This window comes from Solenopsis invicta, chromosome 1 (genome assembly GCF_016802725.1).
Source record: "Solenopsis invicta isolate M01_SB chromosome 1, UNIL_Sinv_3.0, whole genome shotgun sequence".
NCBI lineage: Eukaryota > Metazoa > Arthropoda > Insecta > Hymenoptera > Formicidae > Solenopsis > Solenopsis invicta.
In genome coordinates, this window is record NC_052664.1 from 27,532,051 (window position 1) to 27,546,217 (window position 14,167).

General features: G+C 35.9%; 1 protein-coding gene across 14 annotated transcripts in view; it reads left to right on the top strand.

Moving 5' to 3' along the window:
- The window catches only part of LOC105197575 (protein retinal degeneration B), a 43,158-nt gene that overhangs the window by 21,562 nt on the left and 7,429 nt on the right, over positions 1-14,167 (top strand). For 4 of the 14 annotated variants that reach the window (XR_005575157.1, XR_005575156.1, XR_005575155.1 and 1 more), the window contains 16 exons: positions 136-556; positions 3,675-3,844; positions 4,461-4,490; positions 5,118-5,222; positions 5,409-5,594; positions 6,261-6,423; positions 6,497-6,889; positions 7,082-7,356; positions 7,482-7,634; positions 8,034-8,296; positions 8,375-8,483; positions 8,690-8,846; positions 9,142-9,291; positions 9,730-9,910; positions 10,308-10,582; positions 11,836-13,279. Coding sequence is in view for 3 of the 14 variants with exons in the window: in XM_039451410.1 (XP_039307344.1) it covers positions 136-556; positions 3,675-3,844; positions 4,461-4,490; positions 5,118-5,222; positions 5,409-5,594; positions 6,261-6,423; positions 6,497-6,889; positions 7,082-7,356; positions 7,482-7,634; positions 8,034-8,296; positions 8,375-8,483; positions 8,690-8,846; positions 9,142-9,291; positions 9,730-9,910; positions 10,308-10,582; positions 11,413-11,509 (3,128 nt within the window). In the remaining 11 variants the exon portion in view is untranslated. Of the gene's footprint in view, positions 1-135; positions 557-3,674; positions 3,845-4,460; positions 4,491-5,117; positions 5,223-5,408; positions 5,595-6,260; positions 6,424-6,496; positions 6,890-7,081; positions 7,357-7,481; positions 7,635-8,033; positions 8,297-8,374; positions 8,484-8,689; positions 8,847-9,141; positions 9,292-9,729; positions 9,911-10,307; positions 10,583-11,412; positions 11,812-11,835; positions 13,280-14,167 lie in introns of those variants that run through there. The other 10 variants (XR_005575167.1, XR_005575163.1, XR_005575164.1 and 7 more) reach the window with 10 other exon arrangements.

Below are 14,167 nucleotides of genomic sequence, written 5' to 3' on the forward strand. Positions count from 1 at the left end.
ACGTAACATCGGATGTTGCCGCTTCTGGAACAGCTTCTTTTTTCCCGTGACACATAAGAGGTCGTGATCGAAAGGGTTAATTTTAACCGGCGCATCCGGTCGGCCGTGCGTGAGACGTATTAAGGTCGGTTCCAGCTCTGCGGAAGACGATGGTGCGGGCGCACAGACAGGCCTGGGCCTGGCAGGATGAGTGGAACGGTCTGACGATGGAAGACATCAGGGAGATCGAGCGGCAGACGCAATTGGCGCTGCAACAGAAGATGGGTCTGAGTGACTTGGAGGACGAGCTCGAGGACGAGAATCGGAAGGCGAGCGCGACGGCGACGACGACGACGTCGATTACGACGGCAACGGCGACGCCGACGAACGCGACGATGACGTCGGAGGAGTCGGCGGTAGCCAAAACGCTGGCGGCCACCCTGGGCAGCATCGAGAAGAACGAGGAGGCGCAGAGCCCGCCGTCTGTCAGGAAGCCGTCCGACATTCCCATCATCAACACGGCGGCTAGCTCCGAGGGCAGTCCCGAAGACTCGCCGATCGATCTGGATGAGATCAAGTAAGATTATCCCGTCTATTCGCTTCACTGACAGTTGTGTCAAAGTTGTTGAGTGAACTTATATCCTCTGCGATTAAGATTTCCTTTTCAAAAAATTGAGCTGATTTTTCAGAAATTTTATTTTATTTTCGATCGTGTTGCATTCATAGTAACATAGGATGTCTGTTACACATAATGCTCGATATACACTGTAAAAAAATTCAGTAAATTTTCATATAATAGATGTAAAAATTACACGATTAGTTCCGAAAATATAAAAAATCATGTAATTTTATTTAGAATATAGAAATTAAAATATAGAAATTATGTAATTCCACAAAAAATATGTTTTGCTTTTCTTAAGTAAATATATCTTATTTTATACGAAAAATTACATGTATAACAGGATATTTAAATATTATATGTAATTATCTAAATTTTTTTAACATTACGTAATACAACAATATTCCATATATCGCTGTGAAATATAATTAATGTTCACTGTATACGTGTGAAAACTCTGCCCACCTAGTATCTACTAGGGTACAGTAAGTAGTCTATCTTGATTGTTTACACGTATGATAGAGAGACAATATTTGAATGTATAATATGTAATACAATTGCAAAACGTATTGACCTTATGATTTCTATAACTTTCCATACATGTTGTAAATTTACTTCTGCAATCTGCTTAATTACAAATTACAAAATTTAACCCTTGTTAATTTTACCCTTGTATATTGCAAATTTACTACAAATGCATGGAGATTTACAATTATTTAGTAACTTTACATCTATTATAGTGGATAATTTTGAGAAAACTTTTTTTTACAGTGTATCTCGAGGAAGAAAATGACCTTTTCTCGACAATAGAAATTGAAGATATAAAATAAATTTTTTGTTTGATCATTGCATGACAGCTTTTGAGCACAATGATTTTAATATTTATAACCATGCAAAAATGTGGAAAAATTATTTGATTATATAATTATTTAATATTTTTGAGGCTGTTGACCATATAATAAAATTTATTTTTATACCATATGTATGGCAAAAAGCAAAACACAGACTCTTGCATAACGCATAATGCATAAGAGAATCCATCAATTAGAATCGTTTATTTCCCTTCTCAGGATGGAAATGAAGAATGGACTTAATTGGTTAATTCTCTTATGCGTTATGTAAGAGTCTGTCCTCCGGGCTTAATATTGTGTCATTACGTCTGGTAATATTATTAGTTCCTTTAAAATGATAAGTTAATCGCGAATGTACCATATCTGGTGTTAGTAATTTGTGGTTTTGCTTGCTGCAGCTAACTGCCGCAAAGAACTGCGTTCTACTTGATAATAAAATAATGTTATGATGATTGTATTAACATAAACATGACATTAGATTGCATTTGTGGTTGAATTAACGTCGTTGTCCAGCGGATATTTTATGCAGAAATTAATGTCTCTGGCCGACTATTTGCAATACAGAAGCATGCAAAATTTCGTTCATAATGTCAAAAAGAAACAGACTACTAGACAAAAAATGAAGAATAAATATAATCATAAATCTTATGATGAAAACTGCTAGGTTGGCAAAAAAGTGCTGTTCTTCTATGTAAATGAAAGACATTTTTTCATACCAAGCAAAAACTTTCATTTACATAGAAAACAAAACAGCATGACTTTTTCGCCAACCTAATATGAACTCTATTAACTTTGCACGATGTTTTAGAAGTTGGTGCTCATAGTCGATTTTTATACTTAAGATCATCTCAAGTATCATAAACCAATCACAGAGCTATATTATCATCTTAAGACATTAAGTACTTAATCTTTCGCAATCTACCCTGAATTTCACTAGCTAATCAGATCACCTGGATCGCTGAGGGAGTTGCGTTATTCAAAGGGTTTCTGGACTCTAAAAAATCTGAAAAACTTTTCAATATATTAAAAAAGTTTCCTAGTTCCAACCGTAGCCACAAATATTGCGAATATTTTGCTTCCAGGAAAAAAAATCAATTGATTCAGTTGTTTCTCGGAAAAGCCTAGGACAAGATTAAAAAACAATTTGGATTTGCATGGAAAAATGGATTTAAAGTTTTACAAAAAAATTTATATATAAAAAGAATGAATTACCTTGTCCCGCTATACCAGACACTTTAATACATCTTTTTCTTTCTCTTTCGACATATTATTTGGAGATGAAGAAAAAGATCGATTTTGAATTTAATAAATTTTTATAAATTAATAAAGATTTTGCGCGTTATTCCACGCGCGTCGTTAAGTTGCGTGAAAACCCGCATCGTTTCGTCCGTACATCGCGTTTTTCCAAAATAACAAACTGTTCGATTTTCATTAAATCGTTTTACACGTTTATTCTTTATAGCATAAAAATTGAAAAACTGAGTGAAAAAAAAATCGATTTCTTTTTACTCATCGCGCGTTACAAAAATGTGTTGTTACAAAAGTGCGTTACAAAAATGCTTTTCGTAAACTGGATTTCGGCATGAAGCACACCAATTTTAGATAAAATTGTTCGTATAGCGAGATTGCATATGAAGTTGCACCAAAGAAGATGTGAACTTATTTTATAAAATATTGTCGTGCTAAACATGGATTATTTTGAAGCAGATCTCGAGTCTATTCTAAATTTCTATACCTATTGTAATGAAAATTACCTTTTACTTAAATTAGATATCGAAATGAAAGCTAAAAATAGCCAAAAAAACATGATCCACTTACTTTGATAAAAAAAAAACGAGATCACCCAGGTCATTGACGGCACACGTTCGATTTTCGTGTCACTGTATGAAATACGACTGACGAAACGAGTCCCTTGGCCGACGAGTCCCCAATACCAATAACTTTTTTAGGAAGAAAAGCCGATCCTCTTTTTATTACCGTTTACTGAATAATTGAAAGTTGAAAAATTGTCTGAATCTTCACATTTCCACGTGATTTGTGAAGAGTCAAGACGGTGTTGAAATAAAAATCGATTATGCAATACCAGCCTTAAATATTTTAAAATGTATGCTGTAAACACGAGTGAATTTGTCATCAGTCAATAATGATGAAGCAACAGAGGACGAATTGAGACTCCTCCGGTCAATGACGTATTAACAAATTAATTGGAGCGAACTGCGTTGTAGAAATGCGGCCGCCGCTGAAAAAGCTAAGAAGGAATGGATGAAGAACAACGTGCCCTTGCATTCGCCGAATTCGAATAAAAATTTCGACATGCAGATCGCCAACTGGAGGATGGAGAGCATTGTCAGGGAATCGGAATCCGGCAGCGACGACGAGTTCTTCGATTGCCAGGGTAAGATTGATACGACGCATGCGTATGTATAGCATGCCTGTGATAATTTAGAGAAAACGCATTAACACAGTTCGTAATAAATGAATGATAGCCGGATGATAATTCTGCGACACGCTGCTTTCTGTCGTAGTGAGTCTCGATATAACCAAACGAAAGCTCTAAAATTTCATTACAAACGCTGAAACAGTTTAAGCAAAAGATATTATTTAAAAGATAAATACCAAATATTCTAAAGATTTCAAAAAGCTGTCAAACATCCTTGTCGTAATTAATTAATAGAATAAACAATAATCTTGAAAAAATTTTTAAGAAAATATCTGTTGCGAATTCTTGAAAAACATTCTATTGTTTGAAGGTATTTAAACATGTGGCATTTCGTATGCGAGATATTGATGTATCTATACATGTTAAATTTTCGCGAGATGTAAAATATTTTTTGTAACCCGACAATATTAATGTTAATAAGTTTTATAGTGCTTCTTGCTAATTCTTGCTAATTATGCGAAAGAAGTGTGTCTTGCAACAATGCATAGATAACTCAAGTAGAAACAACAGCATGTGCTGCGTTTTTTATGTGTATCCTCTTTGTTTTTTATGTCGCACCCCCATACTGCAGCTGGGTTCATTATACCTGTTATACGCAAAGGTAGGACACGTAGAGTGATTAAGTAATAAGCGAGATAAGTTGCGAGGTGAGAGAAAGGCAGGAAAAAAAAAAGAAAAAAGTGAGAGTATATCGTCACACACATGTCATCTGTGTAGAAATTAACGAATGGCCTTAAAGTACGCGTAGACGATAAATCGAACTATTTTGGCACAAACTAAATTTGCATCTTTCGGCGTGACATGCGACTAAAATTAGACTCGAGCATGAGAAACCGCGAAAGGCTCACACGCGGCATGCGACAGCATGGCTACGTAGTAAAGAGACTTAACTGATTAGTGGCTAACGAAAATTAACTCGTTTTGCTTACGTTAGAGTTTCACATAGGTATTGCGTTAGACGGAGTGACACGCGTGCAAAATGACCTCTATATAATCTGGAATTCGAATAATCTATAATTGCAATTGAGCTTCTCTTTTTATATATACATATATCGTATCAGATAAATATTGTTATAAAATTGTTATTGTTTGTGAGTTGTTAAAATAAGCTCTTTAAAATAATATATCGATTCATATATTATATTATTGCGAGTTTCCTGTTTCAAAATATATACAATCGGGGAGAAGGCACATTGCATAAGCAGTGTTAACGTTTCTGATTACACAGAGGACTTTGAAGATAGCTCTTCATTAGCTAAATGGAGTTCTTTGGATCTTCTAGCAGAAGGGGAGGACACGACCGTACGGACTCCATCTGCGGCAAACGAGCAAGGTTAATATATATTTTTTTAAATATCCTTGTAGCGTAAATGTAATAATTATTAAACTCACATTCTCTCTCTCTCTCTCTCTCTCTGAATCATTTTCCGCGTCTACTAAATTATTTTCATTTCCAAAATATTATAAAACATAAGACAAAATGTTATTAAATTCTTCAATGGAATTCTCTTATTTTTAGAGGATACAATATTTTCGCCTTCGTATCTGCAACGTATCACCAACGAACGAAGCAGTAAGAGATTACAGATCAGCACGTCGGCTAGTATCGACGTGTCGTGTCCAGCGTCCCCTCAACACTCTCCTACGCATCAACCATGCAAAATTACTGTTTTAATTATCGTGGTACACGGCGGCAGTGTTTTAGGTAAGTAAGGACTCGTTTGTCTAATTTGTATAATTCTTATAAGCTCTTGATTTTCTTTATCTTTGAGTAAAAATTATAGTCTTTTATTTTATGCATCTACATAATGTATTTTATATGATTTTATATTTTTTACTACTATTTGGAATAGAACGTGTTTTCTTTTACATATATTTCCTTATTATGTTTACGTGAAATAAATGGATCACGAAAAGATCATTCAAGGATTTCCAAAGTATGGCTCGCGAGTCACTGGTTGATTGCGAAAAAATTTTCAACCATGATAAAAGTTGAAACTAAATTTCAAAATAAATAAAAATTATTAAACTCCTTGTACATAAAAATGATCTAATGCGACGTTAAAAATATTATCAATAAAAATAGAAAATAAGCGTATTCTTCATATCTTATATTTTGAACGATAGATTTATAATATAATTTTATATTCATTAAAAAAAATGAAAAAGAAGGAGGAATAAAGTCGATTTTTTTATCAAAAGACCTAATAAATAATAAATTTATTCCCTCTCCTGACTCTTTCATAATTCTTAAAACTAGATGGGCCGCAGATGTTTGCCATTTTTAAAAACGGGTCAGAATCTACATAAGTTTGAGAAGTCTTGTATATATCAGCACGTATTGATCCAGAATCGCGTTTCTGCATTTCAGATGCGAATGTCGATTTAACGGCGAAAAAGTCAGACATAACGACATTCCGCGGAGCTTTCGAATCTGTCATGAGACAGCATTATCCCAGTATGGTTGGTCATGTATCCATTAAATTCGTCGCCTGTCCTTCCATCTGTACCGAAGGCCTGGGAATTTTGTCAAGGTAATATTATATGTTTTGTGCTCAAATGTGTGTGTCGCGGACGTTACTTAAATCTTGTAATTCCGTTGCATAGTCTGAGTCCATACAGCTTCGACATGTCGCCTTCATGCATGGACGCTCCGCAAGTGACGCACGACACCATTCCAATTGGTGCGATTCCGCTGTTGGCGAGCTCAAGTTCCGAATATCTAGATACAGTGTCGCGCGTGGTGATGAGCGCTAATCAAGTGTACCATGACTTTATCAAAAGTGATGAGGGTAAAGGTTTCAACGGACAGATTTGCTTTGTGGGCGACTCGGTGGGATCGATCTTGTCCTACGACGCTCTATGTAGAGCAACGCAACATTCGCGACATAGCAGCGAAAATAGCATTCTAGAAGGTAGTGGCCAGCAGGGTAATGACAACAGCGAAGACGGTAAACATCTATCTGCACCGTCTCCTAGAAGAAGATCTTCTGGCACGGGGTGAGCAACTATATCAATGATTATATCAATGATTAGACTTTTCTTAAATAAAACTAAAAAAATAAGACAAAAAGGGAAACAAATTATATAATGCGAACTTAGCAATTGCGTTTTTTTGATTGGCTATAGCTCATTGTCAAGAAATATCTCGAAACTATGAAAATATTAATTGGTTCTTATTAACGTTTGCAGTGACAACAAGTTGGATTTTGAAGTGGGTGACTTGTTTACGTTCGGTAGTCCGCTTGCACTAGTCCTCGCTTATAGAAAGATTGCTGCGTCTAACGACAGGAATAGTTTCATACCCAGGCCATTAGTCAACCAAGTGTACAATCTGTTTCATCCCACGGATCCTGTGGCCGCGAGATTGGAACCCTTGATCTCAGCGAGATTTTCTTTGATCGCACCGGTCAACATTGCCCGATATCAAAAGTATCCTCTCGGCAATGGCCAGCCTTATCACTTGCGTAAGCATATTTAAATTACAAATAGAATTGTGAAACATGGAAACAGAAATTATATTTTTTCAATCTCTCCACAAGATTTGTAGTAAAAAAAAAGTATTTTAACGTGAAAATTTATGTGATTTTAGTGGAGACTATCCAGACTAATCCGCAGCTGTTTGCCGACGGATTGAATGTTCCCAATTTTCAAATGTCGCATTTAAGAAGATTATCCGATATATCAATTCAAAGTACAATGTCAGGAATTATCGACAATGTTCCTTTACAGGCAGTGTCTACCCGTAAGTAAAAATTATTTCTTACATTTCGTTATCTATAACTCAGATTTGTCTCGAAGCTTGAATTTCAAAGTTAAATTTGCGACAGCTCTTCTGAGCAAGCGTCGATTTTTTTGATTGAAAGAGCTAATGATCCCATATATGTTAAACAACAAATAAAATAACAATAATTAAGGCCAAGAACGAGCACAAACGGTTATTTGAATAATTTATTAAATTGTATCTAACAAGATTGCGAATACGGAACGTTTCAGTCTGACTTGACCTTCTTTAGCCGTATATTATTATTCTATATAATTTAAGTTGTACATATTAATAAAAGCACTGTAACGCATTGTTAGGTCAACGTATATAATCGCACCAATGTTGAAATAATCTGAAAAGCTTATTATCTCGTTCCAGTGATGCAAAAGTGGTGGGGCACCAAAAGACTAGATTATGCGCTCTATTGTCCAGAGGGTCTCGCTAATTTTCCTACAAACGCCTTGCCGCATCTCTTCCACGCTAGTTATTGGGAGTCTTCGGACGTAATCGCGTTCATTTTGAGACAATTGGGCAGATTCGATGCGCCATTGCTCGGCAATGAGGAAAAAGATCTCACTTGCTTCCGTCCAGGTCAACCCAGAGAAAAATGGAATAAAAAGCGTACCTCCGTTAAACTTAAGGTTCATCTCTTTGTATCAATTTAAATTTAATTTTTAATAGTAGTTGTTAGCTGCATTGCTCACTTTGACGCATTTCAGAATGTTGCTGCCAATCACAGAGCGAATGATGTCATCGTGAGGGAAGGTGCACCACAAGTATTAGTCGCTAGGTTTATGTACAGTCCTATTGATGTGATAACATTAACAGGTATAAATTAAGAAAAGAACTTCTTTATAACTAATTTTTCTAGCAAGAAATCCATTTAATCAATGTCAAAATTTAATGTATTACTTGTTAAATTTCTCATTTATTATTAGTAATTTTATACTGTGAAATAAATCGCGATGTCACAATCGTTAAAAATGTTATTAAATTCAAGATGGAAAACACGTATCGTTATCGTTATGTCGCAGGTGAGAAAGTTGATATCCATATTATGAAAAGCTCACCGGCGGGCGAGTGGACATACCTCACTACTGAGGTAACTGACAAGAATGGTAGAATAATTTATAAAATACCAGATGACAAAGCGCTAGGTTACGGACTTTATCCAGTAAAGATGGTTGTAAGGTAATATATTTGCGTCTTTAAAATTTAAATAGATATTAATGCAAATTATAATGCAATTATAATGGAAATTTCAATTGTTATTAGTAATTAGAATTAATTATAATTAATTAAGGAAGACTGAAATTAATATATCATAATATATATGTAAATGGAAGATATTTGAATATGAAAGTTGAAATATAAATGAGAACAATTAAGGATACAATTAATATAGATTAGTTCTCTCTTTCTCTCTTTAGTTAATGCAAAGAGAATACAAACTTTTAATCTGAATGCATACGTGTTCGCGTTTCAGGGGAGATCATACATCTGTAGATTTTTTCATGGCTGTGATACCGCCGAGAACTGAGTGTGTGGTTTTTAGCATAGACGGTTCTTTTGCCGCTAGTAGGTCGGTGAGTGGTAAAGATCCAAAAGTCAGGGCTGGTGCCGTCGATGTTGTGAGGTAACGAATTAAAACAAACTGCATTTATTTCTTTATTTATAAAATCTATATTAGAATAATTTATAGAAAAATGTAAAACAATTAAGATTTAAGAAATTTTATATGTTTAACTTTTCTTGTTTTAATCACGAAATTCTTTTTATTGAATATATAAGGTACTTATAATTAAAAGTTAAATCTTTATTTTATTATATTCAACGCGATTAACATTAGGAAATAATTCTATTTACAAAGATTTCCTACGACATTTCTTTATTTTCGATATTTTGTGTTTTAATGATGAAAAAATTGCTCTGTTTAAACAAAAAGATTTATAGTTGCAGTTGGGAATTAGCTGTAAGAACATATTCTTTGAAAAATTTATATTTTTTTTTAGTTGAAAGATAGCAAAGGATAGCCGATATTATTAATTAAAGTTTTTTATTATTTCTCCTGTAGGCATTGGCAGGAACTGGGTTACCTCATCATTTATATTACCGCGAGACCCGATATGCAACAACAGACAGTAGTTTCCTGGCTGTCGCAGCATAATTTTCCTCACGGTCTCGTCTCATTTGCCGACGGCCTGTCTAGGGATCCGCTCGCCCACAAAGCCGCCTACTTGAATAAGCTTGTGAAGGTTCGTGCGAGCTTAATGCTTGCTAAAATTATATAGTTACCAGTAGAACTAGATAAATCGATATTCATATATGATCAATTCTCAAAGGGCAAATACTTCTTTTTTCTAATTAACAAGCAAATTTTCAACGAATCGATAGCGAGTTAGTTTATTGTCGAGCAAATTAATTTCGACGACTTATAAAAATATGCTTCTACAGTGCACCGTTATAAGAATATCTATTTAATTCCAAAATTAACTTTTTGGTTCAAAGTTAAGTAGAGTCAATGTTTTTATTAATTTCCTTTTTGCGTTTTGAAAGGTATATCAATTAAACCTGTACCCGATCATCTCGCATCTCTCGATTCAATGCGATAACTTTGATACCGTGTAATTAACAATGATCAATTGGATGTAGGAGCACGGTATGATAATCCATCAGGCGTACGGCAGTGAGAAGGATATTAGCGTGTACACGGCGATAAATCTCAAAGCGAGCCAGATCTTCATCATCGGCAAAGTATCCAAAAAGCATCAAGCAATGGCGACAATACTGTACGACGGGTATGCCGCTCATTTGAGCATGCTGCAGGCGCATGGGGGTTCGCGGCCTGCTCAGGGCAATGCGCGCATGGTGATCCCCAGAGGTCAATTCGGTTTACCAGGACAGAATCCTTCCCTGCGTCGACGAAGGTGAGTTTTCTCTAGCAATGCACTTCCGGCAATATCGTAACGAAAGATCTTCCCACGCTTCGCTAAAGGATAAAATATCTATTTTTTCCGGATTCTGTTGTCGTTCGTTACGCTGAAAGCGTTGTAGTTATGCATTTACTGTATTCCGGAATCAATTGCACCTGTGATTGTGGCTGTTAAACTCCCGATTAAGATTATCAATCACTTCTGCTTTATTCTTACGACACCTAGTTTTTGATTGTGATTTTTCTTCTTCACAATAATGTAGATATCAAAAAGCATTTTACAAATACCATTGCACATTCTAATAGTAGTCTGTTGTAAACAATATCAATTTTGTAATAAGCAATCTAATAATTCAATTCGTTTTTTCTACATATAACGATTTAGTGCTTATATATATATTATTAATTAATACGTAGAAGAAAAACTCTATTGAACCGTTCACGAACGAAGAACTATTCAGTTCGTTAACATTGGTGCAACTGACTTTCGAAGCTACAAGGGGAAGATGCAATCAGCATCTTTGCGAGAGCGAGTTTATCCTTTCAACCCTCTGTTGCCCAATTGCTTGAAATTGCTTTCAAACGTGATTGTTTTTTTTTTGTTTTATTTCTTTCGCTCTAGTAACGATCGTTCAATTGATTGCCGGTTTGAACTGTCAATTTAACAAATTATTCGACAAGTTATCTGATCTGACAATGAGTTAACTTTTCAATCTTACGAAAGATATGCATTTTGAAAAATCGATGCGCAAACGTTGCCGCGTTAAAATTTATTCAGTGTAATAAACGGATAGAAATGACGGCAAATTTTGATTGTCCCGCCAGCTTGGCAGACGGCTCATTACGTACCTTTGTTGCGGTCAGGCAAGAAAGGGTTGAGAAAGGACACCCTCTGCGACGTTCGCGCGCGGGATTGCCGTAGCTGTTCGGCTAGCGGCAAAGTGCGTGTGTGTGTGTGTCCTTTGCGTGTGTGAAAACGAGCACCGGCTATGTTCCAGTAACGACACAGCGGTGAACTCCCCGGCGCGCAACAGCGTCTACTTAAAGCGGAAAATCTACCTTACTCACATCTAACACACGCCTATAATCTACGTACAATTTACTTACTCACATTGGTAACTATCTAATAAACCGTCTACTGCTTACTCATCGTCATAGGCGCCGGCGGCGCGCGATAATCGTTCTCCAACTTGCACTGCAGCCAATTGAACGAATATCGCACTTTTAATTTGATTTAACTTGTTTCAGAGTGTTTACTACCGGGAAAAACTGGAAAAACCTGAAATTCTCAAGATATTTCTTCGAAAATTATGGATTTTTATGGAATTTTATTGATACTCGAGGAAATTTTTGTAATCTTATACTTTTAAATTCTATTTCTGACAAAATTATTTCTTTGCTCATTCTTTCTTGATAATGCAAAATGTCGACAAGCGATTAATAATAAACATGTATACATCCACGTACATTTTCATTAGATTCGCGAGTTTTTATAAAAAACCAATGGGAAGACAAGTAGAAGACGGTACCTGATTCTAAATTGATTCTGCGCGTTTAATCATCCTTTCAAATTCTACACTTCCAATGAGCTAGAACGATTCTTGTTATATTTCCTCAAATTTAATATTTAAAACTTATCGTAAAATAGATTATTCGAAAATGTATTAAAAAATTCTTTAGTCCTGTCTATAAGTTTGAATAAAATTCTTAGAAAATCCGAGAATTCTCAGGGAATTCTTTTATATTTGAGTAAACACCCTGTTGATTGCTCTCCACAGCTCCTGCGAAGAGTCATGGCCTCCTTCGGCTTCTTTGCAATTTTTATAGGAAGGGAAGTCGTAACAGTCCCTCGTGCCCATTCTTCACTCTGGAGAAAATCCGGCTGTTTTAAAGCTCGCTTGTTACCGAATTTAACTCAATTAGCTTAAATCAATTGATCCAAATCGAGAATGCGTCGGCGCCTATGCCCTCCGCTTTTCCCCAAATCTTTATCGCAGATATCGCAGCGCGATCTCTTACTGGTAAAAAGATCATATTGTACAAAATCATATTATCTTTTCGCGCACGGAAACAATGCGCATTTAACAAATCGCGGAAATTGACAGCGGTCGGCTTACAATGAGATTTATTAACGTCTGTCTTCGAATCGCATCGTCTGCACTAGCTGTCGTGCGCGAGGAAGGACGTTTGAACGAGGGAAGAGGGATAATTGAATTATAGAACGTTCGATTGTGAAAATCGACACGGTTGTCGCGATTGCCAGTTGTCCGATAGACGTTTCGTAATCAACGTTTCGCCGCTTCCTCTTCGCTCTTCCCTTACGACCGGATCTTTTTGCCATTAACGCGCGCTGCACCGGGTCACGTCCCCATGCTGTCTAGTCAGTAAAAGCGGAGACCCATCGACCGTATCTCGCTGACCAGTCTCTTGATTGCAGGTACCTGCTATGAGGATATGTCGCGTTGTCTCAACGTAGTTAAATATCACACTTCTCTGTCTCTATCTCTCACTTGGCGAAAAAAGCTGTTGTCGCCATACCTACGCTCGAACTCATTGTTTGCCTATCGGCTAGTACACAATGTCCAGGATCTGTGGTTAATCCGCTCTATGACCGCTCGCTAGATACGCCCGGGAAATAGAGTCGTTTTCGTAATCCTCTCCGAAACGAACCGGTCTCACTTTAGCGACGAAGGTAAACCGTCTCACGTTCCGCTTGAAACTTGTTAGATGAGTGTTTTGTGTCACAGAATGCTAGATCCACCACCTAGTCCGCTCCGCGTTTTATATACGTCTCTCAACTCTCAACGGGATTCTGACTTAATATCGTAATCTTAATTTAAATTGGATCAGAAGTTATACGATTGAAGGCTACATGTTTTAACTGAATAATTAATGTTCTTTTCAACTTTAACACGTGGTCTTGATGCAAATACTTATTTGAATATACGCAGCAAGTTTTTAATTTATTGAAATTTATTGAAATTTATGATTCACTGTAATACAATGTATATTAATTTTTTATTTCATTAACATAATTTAATACAGCATGTAATATTTAATGCATTATATATTATATTTAATACTATAGGTATAATAGAGATTTAAATATGACGTATAAATCAAATTTTAAAACTTTCATTAAAATTCACGTAATTCTTTTAATAAATAATAGTACTCATAGTTTTACTTTGCGAAAAACATGATTCGCTAGTTGATAAATTAAGAAATTTTATGCTACATAACAAGAAACTATTTTCAAGTTGACTGAGGGACCGTCGCTTGCCGATAATCGCTTTCTGGAAAGAAAAGAACACGATAGAATTTACAGAAGAACATTCATTATCATGCCGCAGAGTTTAAACAGCCATCAAGTATAATCGATAGATTTTGATTATAGATTAGATATATAAAGAATCAATGGAATGAATGATTTCCTTGGTGGTAGATCGGGCTGAACCGTTGCTTGTGTGAAAAGACTACAGACAGCACGAATGGGGATGCGATAGATTTATTTACAGAAGACACTGTCAGTGCACGATTATCATATATGTGAATGTGCAAGTTCCGAGAGCTCACGGTT